The 21,389-nt window shown below is 36.7% G+C and overlaps 2 protein-coding genes across 2 annotated transcripts in view; one reads left to right on the top strand and one right to left on the bottom strand.

Moving 5' to 3' along the window:
- PAX9 (paired box 9) overlaps positions 1–10,061 on the top strand; it is a 43,229-nt gene extending 33,168 nt beyond the window's left edge. Inside the window, exon 4 of the mRNA XM_081938430.1 lies at positions 7,109–10,061. Within this exon, the coding sequence (XP_081794556.1) occupies positions 7,109–7,363 (255 nt within the window). The 3' untranslated portion in view covers positions 7,364–10,061. The remainder of the gene's footprint in view (positions 1–7,108) is intronic.
- Positions 10,062–14,144: 4,083 nt separating this feature from the next.
- The window catches only part of SLC25A21 (solute carrier family 25 member 21), a 293,494-nt gene continuing 286,249 nt past the window's right edge, over positions 14,145–21,389 (bottom strand). The window contains exons 8-10 of the mRNA XM_081968587.1: positions 19,850–20,031; positions 18,301–18,353; positions 14,145–15,740 (exon numbers count right to left, since the gene is read on the bottom strand). Coding sequence (XP_081824713.1) covers positions 15,679–15,740; positions 18,301–18,353; positions 19,850–20,031 — 297 coding nt within the window. The 3' untranslated portion in view covers positions 14,145–15,678. The remainder of the gene's footprint in view (positions 15,741–18,300; positions 18,354–19,849; positions 20,032–21,389) is intronic.

Genomic DNA, 21,389 nt, shown 5'->3' with positions numbered 1-21,389 from the left:
CTGATTTTAAACATGCTTGAGATAAACAAATGTCAATCATCGGACAAAAATAAAAAATAAAATAAAGATGAATAAAATGTAAAACAACAAGTAAAAATGATAAATAAATAAATTGAAAAGAAAATAACAAACAAATAACCTCAAAGGGCAGGCATGATGGACCACTAAATCTTTTTCTGCCCTCAGTTTTCTATGTTCCTATGTAGGACAAGTCTACTTTTATTATAATATCGTAGCTATAGTAACAATCTTGCAAGTGTTTGTGGGTTTAAAAAAAGTTAATTCCACCTTTAATATTTTTTATAAATAACACAAGGTGATGAACATGCCCAATGCTCCTTTCTCCTCATATTTTCCCTCCAGAAACAACCCTGTGAGGTGAATTGGACTGAGAGAGGGTAACTGACCCAAAGATTTTCGCTGCCTCACTTTATACTCACGTGAATTAGGTGATGATTTTTTCCTCAAGTTATGTTTTGGGCCTGGGCTGAAGTCCCTTGTATCTGATTGTAGCCTTGGTAGAAGCTCTTCTTCCTGTCCTGTTGACCTCACCCTATTCCTAAGAGGTCTGTAAGAGCATAAGCTCACCAAAGTGCATGCCATCCCTGTCCTAATATCCCAATTGATTATATCCATTTCATGTATTCATAATCATGTTTATACTTATATCTGTTATCTTATACATGCTTGACAAATAAATAAATAAAATAAAAATAAATAAAATAAATTTGATTTAAAGATGAGATTCTCAAAAGTGTGACTTGCTGAATTAACACAGAGAGATATAAATATAAGCTTTTTCAAAGTAAAGTGTCTCTATTAAAGTACACACATTAAATATGTTTAATCAAAGCGTTCAAGTGATTTCTTTAAAGAATAGCAAAAAAATGCAACAAATTCTATGGTTTTTGTTAAGGCAAGTCTAATTCAAAATATAACATAGGGCAAAGGGTTGATTAAATGAGACATAAAAATAAATGTTATCGATACAATATACAGACCACAACAAAAAGCATTTATAAATGAAATTTAACTGGCATGAGTGCAACTTGGCTAGGGTTAAAATTGTGCTTGAAGTAGCATGTTCTTGATTACCCAGTCTGTCTGGAAGTAGGAATAATTGTAGATAGGAATAATTTGTGAAAGAGTTGCTGTAGGCAGGTTGGGGTGTCAGAAGTTTAAAAATTATAGAAAGTATAAGACAGGAAGGAAGGAAGGAAGGAAGGAAGGAAGGAAGGAAGGAAAGAAAGAAAGAAAGAAAGAAAGAAAAGAAATAAAGAAAGCTAGCTAGCTATGTAGAAAGTATGGATCAAGGAAAAGATCTTAAAAAGGAATTGGGGGAAAGGGGGAAAATTTGGAGAATTGATTTTTCCAGTTCTTAAACAATACAGTACCTATAGAAGAAGAACCAAAGTCACAATAGTAGAAAGGAGAGAAAAGCAGAAAGAGTAGGAAGACAGGTTTAAACTAGGATCCACCTAGTTTAGTAGTGCATACCTCAATTTTGCACAAAGCCTAAACTGAAAATAGTTTTACAATAAAGTTGCAAAGCTCTTTACTGCTCCCAAGTTGCTGGTCTTGCGCTTGTCCCATTGAAGGGGAAAACCCCCCCACAATTTTCTGGTGGAAAAAGAGTAGGAACTTTTGTTCATGGGTATCCAGAGCCTTTATTATTGCTGGAATGAGCAAGGCTTCCATGAGACAGCGTTTTGCATTTGTTTATCTGGTCAGCATCCAATATCTGTTGCTCATTCTTTTTCTGAAGGAAAAAATGATGGAAAATTTCCAGGGTTTTGGATCATCTGTTCTTCTTGGTTAGAAATGTAGAGTGTCTAAATGCATTTGGCAAATGAATGGCTGATACTTCTAGGATCCCAACTAGAGATCTCCCAACAAAGAAAACAAGGAGAAAATTTGATTCACACTAGCCCAATAAAATAAAGACCCTCCTACTTCTGGGATGAGAGGATGATGTCACAACATGGGTAAAAGGGAAAATATAAAAAATGATTAGTATTCAAAACGTGTGTGCCATTCTCTTTCTTGGCTCCTAAACTGGGAAACCTTCCTTCATTTGGATAAACAGCACTCCGGAGGATCTGTTAAATCCAATAAGACAGGGATATCTGCTTTTGAGAAATACTTGCCAACAACTAATTACTTAGCTAAACATGCAGATTTAATTAAGGTTTGTTCCTTCTTTAGCCAAAAAGAACATTTTAACATTATTTTGGGAATCAGATTAGCGGCTTGAAACAATACAGTGAAATGTCCTGTCCTCCAGAACACACACACAAAAAAAGCCTGTGGCTGGATCCAAATTGGAAAAGAATCCCACAGTTAAAATCCATGCCTCATCTTTTCATTAAATACAATATTCCCATACACCAGGGGTGTCCAAACTTGGGAACTTTAAGACTTGTGGACTTCAACTCCCAGAATTCCACAGCCAGCTATGCTGGCTGTGGAATTCTGGGAGTTGAAGTCCACAAGTCTTAAAGTTCCCAAGTTTGGACACCCCTGCCATACACATTCAGAGTACGGTCTTTTTAAAAAACTATGTTCCACAACACTACTTTTCAGTTGTGTCCTATCTCCACTGTTGCAATATCACTCTATTGTGCAATAAGCTTGCTAGGACCCTCATCTTAGGAGAATGCCCAAGAACATTGAATACTAAAGATCACTGTGTTGTCATCTTAGATTTCTGAAAATGTAATGCCCAACATTAGATATCCAACCGTAGAAAATGTAAGATGGTGGCTGCTTTAAAAGCAGATTTAATCCACTGCCTTCATCCAGATGTTCTGCTGCTGCGTACGTACATCTGAAACCTGGGTAGGGAAGCATGGCAGTGGTCGATCTGATGCTGATAATTCTGGATAATAACCCCAAGGGAACGGGAGGGTTATTTGGCCAGCCTAGCAAGTTCTGATGCTAGGACTTCTTCCAACCGTTATGTCTAGAAGAGGATTCTCTTAGATAATCTCTGTGCAACTCTCTGATATAATTCTTTAAGGCTCTCTACACAGCTCACATGTTTTGGGATGTATTTTTTGTTGCTTCTTCCTGCCATCTTTTCTCACTCGCTTGTTTCACATGGTATTTTACCTTGTAAGAGATCCTTGTAGTAAGAACTGTGGAACAAATATACCTGTTGCATTTACAATGACATTAGTACTGTGGATGCATCCGGTGAGGAGTTGCTGAACTATTAGTGCCAACTTGGTCTCCACACATATATGTATACATTAAATTTGTGACCAGAAAGGCTGTCATTCCCAGCAGAAACATGGATGTTCCTTCGGTTTCTTTAACACAATGCTTATGTGCATGGGTGGGGACCCTAACTCATGTTAATTCTGTTTACAGGTTTGAGCCCTCTCTCTACTTTGATTAAATTGGCATAATTGTGGGGTAACTCCCACAGCCGTTCTCTTTGCACTGTAACTGTTGAGTCAGCTGCAACAAAATTGTAAAAATGCATTTTGCTAAACAGACAAACCATGAAAAAGGAGAAGACTGTTCTCTCTTCTGAAGTTCCACTTTCTTTGGACTGCTACAAAGCATTAATTTTGAGCAGCTGAAACAATTCAACATGTCTCCCCTGTGGATTTTGCTTCTTGGATATTGGGCAAAAAGGGACTATAGATTCCATTCATCTCCTAACAGATCTTCAATAATTCAGTTTCCTTTTATAAACAATGGCTTCAATTATGGTAGAATATTTACAGAACTTAAAAAAATGTTTCTGAAAGCCCAGCACTTAAGAAAAGACTTCTAAGTACCTTCAAAACCCATAAACACCACAGGGTTCTCTCAACTCCTGATTTTGAATTTTGGTATTCATTTCCTTCAACTGAAATTCTCTAGATGAATTATTGGCCCAATATATATAGGGTTCTGGAATTTAATCCCCTCTACTTCATTCGCAACTGAATGTACTTCTTGTATAAACTGTCACATTAACAAATGGGATTGAACTTCTCTATTAACCCAAGTAGTCCAAATTACAAGCATAGCTCATGTTTTCCTGACTAGTAAGGTAAAGGTAAAGGTTCCCCTCGTACATGTGCTAGTTGTTCCCGGCTCTAGGGGGTGGTGCTCATCTCTGTTTCAAAGCCGAAGAGCCAGCACTGTCCGAAGACTCCATGGTCATGTGGCCAGCATGACTAAATGCCGAAGGTGCACAGAATTCTGTTACCTTCCCACCAAAGTGATCCCTATTTTTCTATTTGCATTTTTACATGCTTTCAAACTGCTAGGTTTGGTTTGGTTTGGTTTGGTTTGGTTTGGTTTATTTGGATTTATATGCCGCCCTTCTCCAAAAGGACTCAGGGGAGCGTACAACATTAAAAAACACACATCCCAAAAGTTAAAAAAAGATTGGCAGAAGTTGGGACAAGTAATGGGAGCTCACTCCATTACACAGCGCTAGGGATTCGAACCCCCAAACTGCCAACCTTTCTGATTGGCAAGCTCGGCGTCTTAGCCACTGAGCCACTGCATCCCTTTCCTGACTAGTGGTGTTGTTCTAATGGAAGTGTCTTTATTTGGGAGTGAGTCCCATTGAATCAAATGGCGTCAGCTTTAAGTGTTTATGTAAATGTCCATGGCACTTGCCCATTCTCCAAAGTGTCATTTGAATGAAATGTTGAATTTTAATACCCTATGTAAGCCAGTGTGTAGATCATTTTTATCATTTGTCTCTCCCAGTTTATACCTTGCATTATTTGGCAACATTTTTGAGGTCATACTTGTGAGGGGGATGTCCATAAAATATGTCTGAAGTGGAACAAAGTTGTGACTGGAAGATCCAGACCTCCTGTCTGGCAGAATGACCCAACTGTCTCAGATGGCTGATGCTGTGGATTGCAGAAGAGGCCTCCAGCCATTCTTTCACAACCCTCCAGCCATTCCCTCTCTGCCTATGATCTACCCTCTAGCTTTGAATTAGTGTGTGTGTGTGTGTGTGTGTGTGTGTGTGTGTGTTCTCCTATTCAAGAGCTGAAGTAAGGTACAAGCAGTTGCTTCTGCATTGTGAATGAGGTGGGAGAGGGCAACATTTTTTGCTTTGCCTCAGGCACAAGATGTCAGCCCTGGTGATTATAGAGAGATTTAGTATTATTTAGATGGAGCAAAGTGCATGTAAGTTTTTAAAAAGCACCCACATATCCTGCATAGCAAACTACTTCTGTCATTCAGGCATCTTTTTTAAAAAGGCCCAATGGAACAAGGCTTTGTTGTCTTAAGAGAAAACTTCAGGAGCAGCCCATGGACTGAAAGTCTGCTTGAGGCAGCAGCTGGAAGACCGAACTGTAGTTCTGGTACCAACTCAGTGGCTGAATGGGTCTGTTTTATTCAAACCCCATGAGGCCAGAATTCAAAAAAGTATAGGCCTATTATTGATGCTTGTTAGGTTTGCTGGATAGAATAACAAGTGGTGGGAGCTAGCAATCTCCACTCGCTTTGTGTAAGAAGCAGCCTTAGGTATATTTTTGTAGAATTCACAAGGAATGGTAATTCATTTAAATAAAGCAGGTCCATTGTTCAGACCATTACAGAATGGCCTGCGTCCTCACTTGAATGCATGCTACGCAATAATTTCTCTCCGTCCACCCCATTTTGTTGTTGTTGTTGGTGTTGTGTGTGGCTGTATATCCTTGTTCTGAATATTTTATCCCCCCCACCCCCCAGCATATACATCTTCATATTTATAAGGATTAAATTTCATGCTATTGGAAATTTTTTCCAGCAGTGCTTAGCTCTGAAGGCAGAAAAGCAATTGGAAAGTTCTCCAGCTCAAATTCCAAAGAAATGAGCTCGGCAGTGTTCTTGCTCAGCTCTCATTAATTGAAATGTGGCTTGTCAAATGGAGCTCTGTAGGAGCAAGGCAGAGGGCAATTTTATGGCCATTCTTTGAGAAAATCTGAAAGCACAGGCCTATATTGTTTTCGCAAGCAATGCTAATGATGCCTTTGAGTATGGTATGCCCTGTTAAAAGAATCTGGAAAAGAAACATTTTAAAATCTGAGATGCATTGTTGTTGGTTTTTTTTTTTTCCCTTTGGCCTTTCCCACTACTGTTTACTGGAATGCAACCAGTTTCCCATAGCAAAAATCTGTTGAATTGGCAAAGGAGAAGCTCTGTAACACACCAAGGGTCTTAACCTGGCACAATAAGGTAAGGGAATAATAGCCACCATTACCCAGCTGTTGCTGCCAGAATAATTGTGCAAGTTTTGATGAGACATTCTGCAATTCACGCGGGAAGTTCTGATGCAGGTATGCCAGAATTACATGGATGGAGGGCTACATAATACATTGATTGTATAGAAAGTTTAAGAAAGAAAAAGTGTATGATGAAAAATCAATTTATCAGAAAGGATTTATCTCAGTTTGTGAAAAAGAAGACATCCTCTCACATCAGGAGGTTAGCAATCATCAATCATCGAAGAGCTACCATGTATAATAGCAATAGCATTAGATTTATATACCACTTCACAGTGCTTTACAGCCCTCTCTAAGTGGTTTACAGAGTCAGCATATTTTCCCCAACAATCTGGGTTCTCATTTTACCCACCTCGGAAGGATGGAAGGTTGCATCAACCTTAATAAGCTTCTAAGCTTATCTCTTAACAGGGTCCCCCCCCCCCCCTAAAAAAAAAATTCTGGTATGAAAATTTTGACCCAGTTACATTTGGGATACTTAATGAACCCAGAGGGCCATTTTGGTGTAATGGTTAAAGCAATGGATTAGAAATTGGAAGAGTAGGATTTCTGCCACTTTAGGCATGCATCTTGCTGGGTGACCTTGGTCCAGTCACTCCCTCTCAGCCCTGGGAAGGAGGCAATGGTGAGGTTCTTCTGAAATCTTGCCAAGAAAAGTGCAGAGGCTTGTCTAGAGAGTTGCCAGGAGCCAAGATCGACTTAAAAGTACAGTAAGGTAAGTTTTTACCTTACTGTACCTTCTTGGCTCTTCACTGTTACCTTGGAGAATTGATCTGAAATCAGTCTTACATTAATGAAGACTTTTTACATACTTCATTCTTGTTTTCTTTTCTTTTCAAACAACAATGGTTATCTCTTTTCTTCTTGTTGTTTTCTAGGCACCAAGCTGCCTTCCAACTGTCGGAAGCTTTGTCTCTGCACCAACCATGGCACCTTATCCCGCAGCAGCCCAGGTGTCCCCTTATATGGCATACAGTGCTGCTCCTTCTGGTTACGTAGGTAGTCACGGCTGGCAGCATGCTGGGGGCACCCCTCTTTCACCCCACAACTGTGATATTCCAGCTTCACTGGCTTTCAAGGGCATGCAAGCAGCCAGAGAAGGTAGTCACTCCATCACCGCCTCTGCACTCTGATATTGGAAATATGGCAGAACATCTGGTCCGGTCCAGTCCAGCTCAGTGTTCTTTCTTTTGTCCAGTAATTCTGCTTCACAGACTGACTCAAAGAGCTGGAACTATTTTTCCATGATTTTTGTGCTTAAAAAACAAATAATAATTGTGGTTTGGTAAGTGTAAATAACATAAGGAAGGGATAAATGTGTTGTCTCCCTTTGCACTGCATAAAGAAGATTTGACAACCCTCAGAGGGCTTGTGTGACTGTTTCATTGGTAAAACCACACATATTTATTTTTAAAGCTACAGGACTTTTTCAAATGTGCAATTGTTTCATATTTGTGAGAAATCATTCAAAGAGACCCAATAGATCAACAAATGCAATCAAATAGAAATAGACTTCTGGACCAAAAAATAGTTCTTGTGGAAAAAAAGTATTGGACAGATGAATAGTCGTTGTGGATAACAGCTTGTGTTTTATAGCAACAAATTATAGAACCAAATGAATACATGGCTCTGTTATTTATCCTGTATTTTGTTGTGATCACAAAGGCAATAATGTTTTTGTTTTCTATTTGTAAATATGGACTTGGTTATCATCTGCATATCCACTAGTCAACCGACTTCTGTTTTTCTTTTTGTTAAGTGGTGACATGGTGGACATGCTCTTCCCACTTTAGCATCCTTCAATAGTGTTAGGATTGCAATTCCAGAACATTCAGTGGGAATTCCATGAATTGCAGTCCCAATTCACCCATAGTTTGCTAAAATGGGAAAGGATTTATGAGCAATTTGCAGTTTCTCTTCTTGGTGATGTCCTTTGCCTTAATGGTTCAAGTTTTGATAATTCAATGTTTGCAGCATGGTATGAAAGCTCCTGAAAGCACTTGGATTAAATGAAAAGCATTTGGTTTTTTTCCAGCAAAGAACCTAAAATGAGTACAAGTAGTCCTCATTTAGTGACCACAACTGGGCCTGGCAACTGGGTTCTTAGGTGAAGTGGTTGCTAAATGAAATTGCAGCTGTGCTTATGATCAGCTTTCCTTTGTTTTACAGATCTGCAAAGGTTATAAATGTGAGGATTGGTTGCAAAGTTATCTTTTTTTATCACCGTAGTAACAGTGAACAGTTCTAAACAAGGCAGTTGCTAAATGAGGACTACCTGTAACTCTATATTGCTAGTGGGTTGAATTCAGAAAGTTTCTCTCACTCTTTCACAAATGAAAGGATGCCTTTTGTTTGTGGAAGGCATAGTGCTCAATGAAAACTGCTGCTAAAAATAATAATAAATGTAATAAATAAAAATAAGCAACACAAATTAAACCACAATCACCCCTTTTATTCTGTTCAGTAGACTCTCCCAGTCTTTCAAGAGATAAATAAATTATAGGAGGAGGTAGAATCAGCAAAGTTAATGTTCCCTTTTTTCTTCCGCAGAAGCATCCTATGATCAACATTTACTTACTAGTATATCAATACATTTATTTCCGGGGCATTTGAAAGTGATTGATTTTTCTGAATGTACTGTATAGAAAAAACATTTTCCATATGGTATTTAATCACCTACATTCATAATACCGTAGCATCACTGACATGAAAGAGAAACGGATGGGGAAAAAACCTAAACAAAATGGGAAGTTATCCCGTCTCTTTAATATGAAATTGTGGGCGGGGATTTTTTTAGTAAGCCAATAAGCCAATCCATAATAAGAGTTTTACCTCCAATTCCTTTTATTGGGTGCTTGGGAAGAAAGTGGGTGAATTATGATGCAAGTAACCACTGTGAAAGCAAATTGTACTGTAATTTCTTTGCTTAGCTGAGTTCAGTAATTCCAGCCCCAGCCTCCCTAGTGATGTTGCCATTTTGAAAAGTAAACAACAACAAAAAATGTCTACACTTCCAGTTTTATTGAATGTAAAACAAAACTAGACTTTTGGTTAAGTTTACATTATTGTACATAAGCATGTTTCATTCATAGACATATTGGTGGTGGTACTACAGATATTATTTATAATGTTAACAATAGTCCTCTTTTTCATTTCTGTATCCTTTATCAAGCATCATTTCATGGTCACTTGGATTCCAATTGCTCTCTCATATTTTTTTCCCCAATATAATCTTTTCAAGATGGTCTGTTCTCCTTGGACAATAATAAAGTTGTGAATATAGTTTTGGAAAGCCTGCTCAAGCTTGCCATTGTGTGTTGAAGATAACCATGAGAAGGAAAGATTTGAAAATCGACATATCTCCTAGCATGATTAAATATTAATATATTATGTACTTTTGTAAGTCTAGTGCAATAATGTAAAAACACGTCGCTCAATACAGATTTTGAAAGACTGCTTAATAAAATTATCTACATTTCTTCCTGGCCATATTACGCATAAGCATATTGCTGGGAGAATAAGATAAGATCCTGTCTCTTTTCTGAGAATATCATATTTTTATTTTTTAAAAGTCAACAAAGGTCGATTTCTAAGGCAATTCAAGGGAAATAATGTGTGATGTCATATTGAGGCTTCCTGGAAATTGGTGCACAATATTTTCATTTTGCAATCATTTAATCGTAGATTGAAAAGAGAACATTCATAAACTATAATTGGTATCAGATTGTTTTCAGGTTCCTGTTTTGTTTTTAAGTACTGCTAGAACTAGTTGACCAGAAAGTAAAGGCAGCTTATTTGTAAGGCCAGAAGGAAATGCATTCGCTTGTAATACATGGTGTCCTTTTGTGGAATCCTTAATCAAATAAAAGCACTGCTACCCTGAGGCTCACCAATCCCTTCAATTACAGACTTTATTCAGAAGAATACTTGTTTTCGTTAGTACTCTGGAGTTGAATGTCTATGGAGATTCTCAGTCATCCAGATCTTGGTTGTCTCAAAGGTGCTTTTTCAAGAGGCAACTGGACTTTCTGGTTTTTCTTTGAAGATGTTTCACTTCTCATCCAAGAAGCTTCTTCAGCTTCTTCTTCAAACTGAAGAAGCTTCTTGGGAGAGAAGCAAAATGTCTTAAAAAAACAACAACAACCCAGAAAGTCCAGTTGCCTCTTGAAAAAGCGCCTTTAGAATTACTCTGGAGTTGGGCTACAGCTGTTTGCAACCCACTTGAGAGTGAGCTTTCTTGAACTGAAATAATTCCTGCTTCCGAGTAAAACGTAACCAACAAAATTTCTCTTAGGGCAATTCTTGCCCATGCATCAAATATCAGTGCTGCAAATCTAAATCTCTCACAAGCTCCTGTATCACCAAGGCCTCTCAAATGATCCCTCAAGAATTCGTTTCTTCTCTTTAAATGTAAACACTTCATGCTGTAGCTATTATGTCATAATGGTCCATTTTGTTCATCTTAACAAGACTAGACACACAAGTAACCCGTGGTGTTGAGTGAGCACTGCTTTATAATATCAATCATCTTGAGCCTAAAGTTCTCTCTGTTGACTATAGGGCAAGGCAGATGTTCAGCTGGAAACCTCAGATATTAGGGTTAAGTACTAGCCACAGAACTGTTTTCTTTGGCTAGCAAAAACTTTTTCGAGGCTTCATGTAGCCAGTGGTCCTGCTGCAGACTCCAGACTTTAGACTTGCAGAATTCTACAGTCTATGCAAGTGTTAGACCACCGAGCTCTCTTTCTTCTGTTATAATTGAAAATATTAAATCTAGTTTCATATTCAAACATAAAAAGAAGTGATTCATGTAGCAAAAGCATGCGCCTGCACATTTTGCCTGTTTGAAAAAAAGTGATATAACAGTGCAATCTCACCTGTGCCTACACACAAAAGTAAACCTCACTGAATTCAGTGGAATTGCGGTAGGCCTAAGTATAGGATAGAATTGCAACCTAGAATTGGGGCTTAGGTGCAAATCATTTAGCTTTGAAACTCACTTGGGACTTGATGCTGGTTTGAAAAATAATCAGAAAAGTAGACTACATATAAATTGAAATTTCAAAGGAGGTAAAAGGTGAACATTGCTACATGTATGACATATTCTCCTTTTAAAGCTTTCTGAAATACTTAAGACCCAAATTTGGTACAAGATGCTGATGTAGAAAAATGTGGGCATGTATTTAAACCTTGTTGAATAAGCAGGAAACATGTTTTTTCAGCTGGAGCTACACATCTGTTTACCAGGACCACTTGTAGTTTTAAGTAACTTATTTTCTCCAACTTCAGCAAGACTGAGATCAGGTTGACATGGAAATGTGTGTAGTGCATGAGTCTTAATACTACTTCTCACATATCACCTTCCCAGTGTTTAACCATAGAAAACATAGTATTATTGCATTCATTTTTAGGTGTCTGAATCCCCCCATCATTTTCACTCCAACTCATGCAATCATGTCACCTAACATAGTTTCTCTCCCTGGTAGCATTGATCCAGAGTTTGCACATTCTTCCATATATTCATATCTTGTTTTTTCTATTAGCAACATTTATTGGGGTGTAACATGGAATGTTATCGGTCAATGAATTCTGATTTCATACATATCTAAAGCAAACTAGATGAACCAATTTATATTTTCTGATACATTCTTCAGTCCTTTTTCACATGTCACCCTTCAGTCATGCTAGCCACAATAGAAATAGAACTCATCCATATGTTCTCCTTACTTGAGAATGGAAATAGGGACAGCTACAGGGACTTTCTTGTCTGTATCCTAATTTGTTAATACTTAATTCCTAAAATCTTGTGTCTCCTGCCTGCAATAAAGAATATGATGAAATACTACATCAGCAGTTGCTTGAAAAGAACCACTCCTTGCCACCAACTGATTTTAGAATAGTTGTTTTTTCCATTCAGAAAATATATGACTTTGATTGGGATGCTGACCTGGAAATCCTGTTGAAAGGGATTTCTGGGGAAGAAATGGTGAACTGAAGATGATGTCATTCAAACTGGATTCATGACCTTGACAGATTAAAGAGCTGGCAAGTGGACTGGCTCTTTGTAATCCCTTTTAGGACAAAGAATGGATTTGAAATTGCCCACAAATGTTCCATATAGTTGCTCCTTGCAAGGAGATTGCAAGACAAAAGTCTCTTGTCAATTTGGAGCTGTGGAAGATGAGGGAAAATCATCTTTGCTCAAACTATGGTTTTTATTTTTACAGACTCTATAGGAATCTTTGAATTGACAGCTTTTATAGCTCCAGGTAAGTTTCCTTCAATCATTAGCAAAAGAAACTTTAAATACAAGTTTAAGAACTTAAATATTTTGGAATAAACAGCAAAAGGGTAGTTAGAACTTTGATTTTGGAAAGATACAAATGGACTAAGGGTGCAGATAGATTTGAAATAAGAATTTGGAGCTAAAGATTACAATTAAAGGAGAAGAACACATAAATTGGCTTATTGATACAGAATGGAAAAATATCTTAACACTGGATATAATGAAGTTAATTTTAATAGTGTTTGCTTTTACAGTTTAAAGATGTAATAGAACAGGAATAAGGTTTACTGGACAAAAATGAAACTGATTGAAAGTGGATTTAAAAATGATAAGCTACAAGAATAATGTGGAAAAAAGATATGTTACTGGTAGGTATTAAAAAAAGCCAGCTGATGTCCTAGTAATTAAAGGGATATACAAATAACAAACCAAGAGAGTGACCTGGATAATTTTCCTATATTGGATATACTAAAGAGAATGGTTAAAGCTTTGAAAAATTTTGTGGGAAAGAACAAAGAAATGAAAAGAAATCAAGTTCTGGGACATTAAAATAATATTTGAAATGATTAAAGATCAAGATTGTTAAAAGCAAAAGGAACGAATATAAAGTTGTTTTAGTTGATCAAGGATACAATAGGTGTGTTATTCTCTAGTAATCCTTAATGCACATTTGCTAACCAGTAGTGAAGAATGAGGTTTTAAGGATTTGTTTACAAGTAGTCCTCAACTTACGACCACAATTGAGCCCAAAATTTATGTTGTTAAGTGAGAAATTTGTTGAGTTTACCCTATTTTATGACTTTTCTTGCCACATTTGTTAAGTGAATTGCTGCAGTTGTTATATTAGTAACATGCTTGTTAAGTGAATCTGATTTCTCGTTGACTGTACTTGTCGGAAGGTCACAAAAGAGGAATCGCACGATGCCAGGACACTGCAACTGTCATAAATGTGAGTCAGTTGTCAAGCAGCTGAATGTAAATCACGTGACCGTGGGGTGCTGCAATAGTCATAAGTGTGAAAAATGGTCAAAACCACTTTTTTTTAGTGCTGTTGTAACTTTGAACGGTCACTAAACGACCAGTTGCAAGTCAAGGACTATTTAAAGAGATAAGAGATCTAATATGGGAAGACAAGATCATTTATTGCATTTTAAAAATGAAGATACTGCAAGTTACTAAAAATGTTATACTTGTTTAGATGATTATACTTGGCTTTTCTTTTTCTTTATTATATCCTTATTCTTTATTTTTATTTTCTGCAGTATTTTTATTTAATTTTTAAATTTCTTTTAGTTTGCATTTTTTAATTTTTTAATTGTAATTTCTAATAAAATTGTTACATTAAAAAGTTATCCTACTGAAAGAAGTTAGATTTAAATCTAAACAGCATGGTTAATATTAATCATGTTTTCCTATCACATTCTGCAAAGGTTATAGGCCCAGGAAGAAAAGCAAGTCTTTCTAGTCATTAAAAGTAACAGTTGTTTGGGGTTGAGGTTACTATCAAATGATTTTATCCTACTGAAAGATGAGGTTGAAAATATACTTAAAGACATGTTGGAAACAAAGTACAGCAAAAAGCTATGTATGTAAATGTATTTTATTTTTGAATTTTGAACATGCTAAATTAACAAAAAATAGAAAAATATCAGATTTTCTCTGAAGACTTTTAATTCCTGCATTGGAAACATTTATTACATAACAAAACATTTTGTTGACATCAACTACTTACGAATATTTTTAAAAAGCCAGTACAATCTAATCTAGGCAAATTTTTTACATGATTATGTCAACACAAATATCTTTAAAAATGCTAAAATATCTCCATCTGTCTTGCACATAATATGCCTCAAACATCATTATAAAAATTTTTTTTAAAAAAATAATTCAATTATCTCACTTTTCTTTGAAATTTTGAGAAATGGTCCTTAAAATCTGTATTTCATAGCGATCTTTTGGCATTATAGTCTTTTGAGTACAGTTTGCATTATAAACCAGTAATATGAAGTATCAAATGATAGAGATATCTTACATGGAAAACAAAATGCAGTTTCAAATATTTGATGAGAGCAAATATTAAAAACCTTAAAACCAGAAGCCATAGAAAAGTAGAATCGTTTTCATAGCCAGACTGTGCTCTGTACAGAGGAAACCTGAAGGGTAGAGGCTACCACTAACAAGGACCTGTCTTTAATGCCTGTTACTTTAAAGGCCATAACGGTGGGGCAGTAAGCAGGTCTTTCAAAAATAATTTTAAAACACCAAATGATAATGTTGTATGGAGTTTTAAAGCACCAAAGTATTTCAACTTGAGTAAAACATGAACTGACAAGGAGCACAGTTGATGCAGAGGGAATGGAATACAATACTTCATTTGACTGCCCAGCTTCAAGGATGGGAATCATTAATTTTGTTTTAAGGAATTTTATTAATTTTTAAAATTTATGGGAAAAGGGTAGGTAAATATACAACATTTTTTTGGCAACTCCATCATGCTAAAGGTAGAAATCTCTCCAATTCTCACAACTTTTGCAGAAAGGAAAAAACAATTGCTAAAAGATAAGCAGAAACAGCATCTTATTATACATTGTATCAACCATGTGTTCAATCGTCTCTTTTGCCACTTTCTAATATATCAACAATTACAATGATATTCCAGATATATTTATTTTTGTGACCTGAGTCTTTCCAATATTGTTCCCTCCCCCCTGTCCCCAGGCGGAGCTGCAGCCCCTCCCTCCTTCATGTCTTGTGTATTGTTGCCTTTTTCACTACCTCACGTCACCCAGCTGACTTTTAAGCTTAAGGTGAGACTAGAATTTACAGTCTTCTGGTTTTTAGGCAGGCATCTTCAACAACAGATTTGCTCAATCAATGAGCCAATGAGAGATAGTTCAAATTAACACTTTTAATTTGCTTGACAGACATACATTATATTCTTTTAAAATACTTAATGGGATAGGTATCTGGGTTGAAATATATCATCTTTTTTTTCCTGAAGAATATTTACTACTACTCGCCTTCAATAACCAAGGGCATTCATTTTCCACCATTGTACAATTATCCCTTCTTTTCTAAGCCTATAAATAGGGATGCACATTTTTTAAAAAAATTGATAGGAATTGTTTTACATTATTTTCAGTCTGAAATTAGTACTTTTGGTCACCAGTTTTCTTGAAGCCACCCGTAAACATATTCATAAACCAGCAGCATCACTGCACCACCTAGAAAGAAAGAAAGTTTTGAAGTACAAAATTTAAGAAGTAACACATAATGGAAGGAATTATGACTTTTCTATACCAATCAGTTGAAATTATTTGGAAACAAAGTAATGTTTGGGTCTTGCAGAAGCTGGCAGCTTGATGGGAATTTGTTTAATGAGAACATTAAACAAATGCAGAACATTAGATTATATAATGTTTTAAAAACTAAAATACAAAAGGAAAATTCGCTATGCTTACTTGAATCATGAATATTTGTGATGGAAAATCAAATAGGTTTTCATATTTTTTCTTTCAGTTCTACACATATCACATTTTGATGCAGAACTTTGTACACACAATATATAGTATACACACAATGTGTATGTACTATGAGGGAGAAGCCATCCAAATGCAGCAAATCCACCACATAAATGTCTTCACTGAGTCTAAAACCAAGTTCATCCAGCTGTCACTTTACAACAGACTGGGTGAATTTCTCTCATGGGAAAAGTTAGGTATGTCTATTAGTTACTTCCTGGACAGAATAAACTTTTTATGAAGGGAATCTCTATTGTAAAAATATTAGGAGAAACTGTTTTGTATACATCACCTCTAATAGGTATTTCAAATGAAACACTCTGACAGATTTTTTTGAGATTTATGCCTTTGTATATGATGTTCATTAGCTAGTGAGTAAGCCAACACAAAGACAAAAACATTCTGTGTTTATTTAGAAGGTGGTAATAGTTTCCTTGTGCTCTTCATCAAAGTTGATCAAAGACAAAGTAAACTGGAAGTTTATTATCCTTGGAAGATAATTCCAGTTTCCATTATGTAATCTGATCTAATCTAATCTAATGACCACAGTGGTCAACCAACATAGGAGTATTCATATCAGATAAATAAATGAAATTAATTTTGCTGGTTCTGGTTTAAACTTCACATGCTAATAATGCATAATCTGGGGAGCAAAGTGTCCTTCTTTAATGACCACTCGTACAGCAGCTGTTTGAACTCATGATGGCACTGAATGAGTGGTGGTTATAACAGGTCCTTGTAGTTATGGTTGTTACCGAATCCCTCAGTCACATGATAGAATAGAATGACAGAGTTGGAAGGGACTTTAGAGCTCTTCTAGCCCAACCCCCTGCTTAGGCTGGAAACCCTACACCACTTCAGACAAATGGTTATTCAATCTCTTCTTAAATACTTTCAGTGTTGGAGCATTTAAAACTTCTGGAGGCAAGTTGTTCCACTGATTAATTGTTCTAACTATCAGGAAATTTCTCCTCAGTTCTAAGTTGCTTCTCTCCTTGATTAGTTTCCACTCATTGCTTCTTGTTCTACCCTCAGGTCCCTTGGAGAATAGTTTGACTCCTTCTTCTTTGTGGCAACCCCTGAGATATTGGAACACTGCTATTATGTCACCCCTAGTCCTTCTTTTCATCAAACTAGACATACCCAATTCCAGCAACCGTTCCTTATATGTTTTATCTTCAAGTCCCCTAATCATCTTTGTTGCTCTTCTCTGCACTCTTTCTAGAGTCTCCACATTTTTCTACATCGTGGCGACCAAAACTGAATGCAGTATTCCAAATGTGGCCTTAGCAAGGCATTATAAAGTGGTATTAACACTTCACGTGATCTTGATTCTACCCCTCTGTTTATGCAGCCTAGAACTGTGTTGGCTTTTTTGGCAGCTGCTGCACACTGCTGGCTCACATTTAAGTGGTTGTCCACTAGGATTCCAAGATCCCTCTCACAGTTACTACTATTGAGCAAGGTACCACCTATATTGCACCTGTGCATTTCATTTTTCTTGCCTAAATATAGAACTTTACTTTTTAAGTTTGTGAGTTTAAGAGTGTGAGTTGCAACCTTCCTTGCTGGCTTCTGACAAGCAAAGTCAATAGGGAGGAAGTTGCCAGTAAAAGTCACATAAGGGCCTCGTTTAATGGTCCTCGCTTACTGGCAGTGGAGACTTCTGGAACTGTTGTTAAGTGGTGCAGTCATGTGTTGTTGTTGTTTTAACTTATGACCACATCACCCAATGATTCAGCTTCTGGTCCTAATTAAGGACTGTCTGTATACAAAATGAGTAAATAAATAACATCTGAACCAATTTTAAAAATTCAGGATTAGATAAATATATCCATGTTAATATTTTTACTAAGACAATCTTCTCCAACTATGTGCCTTTCAAATGTGTGGATTTGAACCTTTATCAATGGCCATGTTGGCTAGGGAGTCCTGAGAATCCATCTATTTGGAGAGAGGTCCATATTCTGGAAGGGTATATTCAGGCACCCAATCGCGGGTAAATGTTCCAAAGGGCTGGGGTGGAAACACATTTTTCCCATAAGGAATAATGTAGCGAGTCAACAAAGCAGCTAACATCAACAAGTTGAACCTTGTGCATTGAGTACAAAAAAAAAAAAAAAGATGAGTACTGGGACAATTTTTTTATGTCAAAATGGGTTGAGTACCAAATTTGATGAGTTTCAAAGCAGTTGAGTATCAAGGTACTACTATATATACATAGAATTATGATAGGATTAATAGTGAATGAGAAAAGAATTACCTGGTCCTAGCCTCATGATCTTGGGAACCAAGCCTTTGTACAAAGCTAGAAATCTGAAGAAAAATGATGAAAAATGTCAGTTACATTGATCGGGTTTTCTTAAGAGCCCATCAGTCTGATGTAACAAAACTTAGACTTAGCTAGCATATGTGCTTCTTTGAAAGGACAACAGATACTGAATTCCTGACAGAATATTTTAGTAAATAGTAGAGAAGTGTTGTCTTCATGCAAGGTTGAAAGCAATTTTTTCTATCCTTTCTGAAACATGTACAATTCTAATAGCTCTCCTTTAACTATGTTGTGATTGAGTTCTCATTTTAGACTATTTGCATACATGAAGTTTGGAATCCTGGTGCTATATTGATGCCATGAATACACTAAGATCATGTCCCGGATCAATTATATACCAATTCATTAAACAAGCAGATGTTGCATTCTCATTCCAATATAGGCTAGGGTAGAGTACTTACTAAAAAAATTTGCAGAAATTTAGAAAAGTGGGAGGAAGAGTAGCACTCTCTGAAGTAATCCTTAGGATGAGTTTGATTCTTCTTTAGTCTGATGCAATACCCTTTTTGATATATGAAGCAGCTTTTTCTGTTCATTCTATATAATTTGGGTCCAGATATAATCGGGATCTTTTCAACCTACAATTTTCATTGTGACCTCTAGTTCTGCTTAAAATCAAACCTTCTTGTATCTTGGCCTCCACTATCCCTCTTTGCAGAGATCGTTTGTAGAAATCTCTGTAAGCTTTTCTCCATTTCGAAATATGTTGACAAGCTGTTTTTCCTCCATCTCAATTTGGGCAAGCAAAATGTTTTTAGTATTTACAATTGAAATAATTAAATATAATCTACCTTGATGTTGAAAAAAAAAAGGCCATCCTTGTCCCAATTCACCAATTGACACTAAGGCGCTAATTGGTCTGCTGTAGAACACTAGAGTCTTTTCAGAACAATGTAATGAAAAACGTGTTAAATGAAAATTCAGAAAACTCAGGCTAAAGAAGAATATATACATTTGAATTGTGAAGCTTTGAAAATGTTTGATATACAAATACTATGCGGAGAGTTTTTAGGGACCTAATGAAATCTGCAGGGACGCGGTGGCTCAGTGGCTAAGACGCTGAACCTGTCAATCAGAAAGGTCGGCAGTTTGGCGGTTTGAATCCCTAGCGCCGTATAACGGAGTGAGCTCCCATTACTTGTCCCAGCTTCTGCCAACTTAGCAGTTCAAAAGCATGGAAAAATGCAAGTAGAAAAATAGGAACCATTTTTGGTGGGAAGGTAACACAGTTCTGTGCACCTTTGGCATTTAGACATGCCGGCCACATGACCATGGAGATGTCTTTGGACAGTGCTGGCTCTTCAATTTTGAAATGGAGGTGAGCACCGCCCCCTAGAGTCGGGAACGACTAGCACATATGTGTGAGGAGAACCTTTAACTTTACCTAATGAAATCTGCAATGTTGCATATTACAAATCTGCAATATGATTTTTTGAACAAGCCAAATTCTGGAAATTTACTACTGAAATGAATACTTTACCCTTCTTCTTTATAAACGGTTGCCATCGTTTTAAAACAGGTCCTGTACTTGATTTCTCCAGGCACAGGTTGTGGTCCTTGAATCCTACTCTTTGCAACATCAAAAGGGATGTTAATAATTGAGGCTATTGTTCCTGAGGCTAGCCCAATTGCAAATTTTCTCAGAAACTCCAGCGTTGGATCCTGGATAAACAAACAAGCAAACCAACAAAACAGCTGAGAGAAGAGAGGGGAATAGAAAGACGATGGGTTGGGGAAAGAGAATGACTGACATAAAATGAACCAAGTTAAAATAGGAACAGAAGCACCTCAATTGGTTAAAGACTGTGAAATAATATGCATTTAATCAGAAAGCTTGCATGATATGACACACTCCTACTATTTTGGTGGAACGCATTAAGACTTCCAATGCCAGGGCTCCTTTTCTTGACAATCCGATTGGCTATGTTTTTACACATGGTATAAATTGCTGAAGTACACATTTCCTCACACAGGATTTATAAACACAGTTCATAAAAGCAAGACCAGTTCGGCATATGGGGATGATTTGTATAATTGGGCTTCACAATGTACTTAGTATTACTGTATCAAAACGGGAGAAATCTAAGCACACTATTAGCTAATTGGCCAGAATATTTTACAAATGACAGCAACTTCCACCATGAAGCCTACTAAAATGCTCATTTGTGCATTGGACCCCCAAATGTTAAATTAAATAAAGGCTAATCTTGGTCTGCTGCCTTCCTCCCCCAGGTTTTTTTTAAAAAACATTTAGCTTTGTGTGTAGCTGATGCACTGTACCGAGGGGGCCTGGCTTCCTGCTATTAACAATCCAGCAATGGTAGAATTGCAGAGCAGATTTCTATGCCCTTCTGTATCGGGAACAGTAGTAACTCACGAAGCTAATTGGCTGAAGAATGTACAAAACGTTTTGTCCAAAGCCTACAATTTTGCCCTGCTTTGAAAAATTCAGAAACTAGCTGAATGATAAAGCCAGTCTTGAAACAACAGCTTTATGCCTGTGCTGACACAATCCAGCAGTCCATGCTTTCTCAGATGGCCTTCCTGCCTAGGACCTTAGTTTACAGAGAATAACATTTCCTTAATAAAGTTTTAATCTCATGTGTGTGAATACTGGAAACTTCAAATCAATTCTGTTATGCTAAATTTCCTGTGGAGCCTCTTATACAATTTTAAAAAAATATTTTTAAAATGGAAAAATAAATTAATACCAAGTGAAGATGAAATAATGAGAAAGGTTCTGGACTGTGCCGAAATGGACAAATTAACAAAAGAAATCCAGGGAAAAGAAGAAACAGAATGTTCCAAGATATGGGATAAATGGTATAGGTGGATGGAGGAAAGAAAAAAGGATCAATGAAAGAAGTCAATAAAACCCAAAGATAGTAGTTAAGGAGAATTAACACACACACACACACACACACACACACACACACACACACACACACACACACACACACATATATATATATATATATATATATATATATATATATATATATATATATATATATATACGC

Source organism: Natrix helvetica (genome assembly GCF_964273705.1).
Source record: "Natrix helvetica genome assembly, chromosome: 1".
NCBI classification, from domain to species: domain Eukaryota; kingdom Metazoa; phylum Chordata; class Lepidosauria; order Squamata; family Natricidae; genus Natrix; species Natrix helvetica.
Note: the sequence above shows the minus strand (reverse complement) of the source record. Positions and strands in the feature narration are given on the sequence as shown.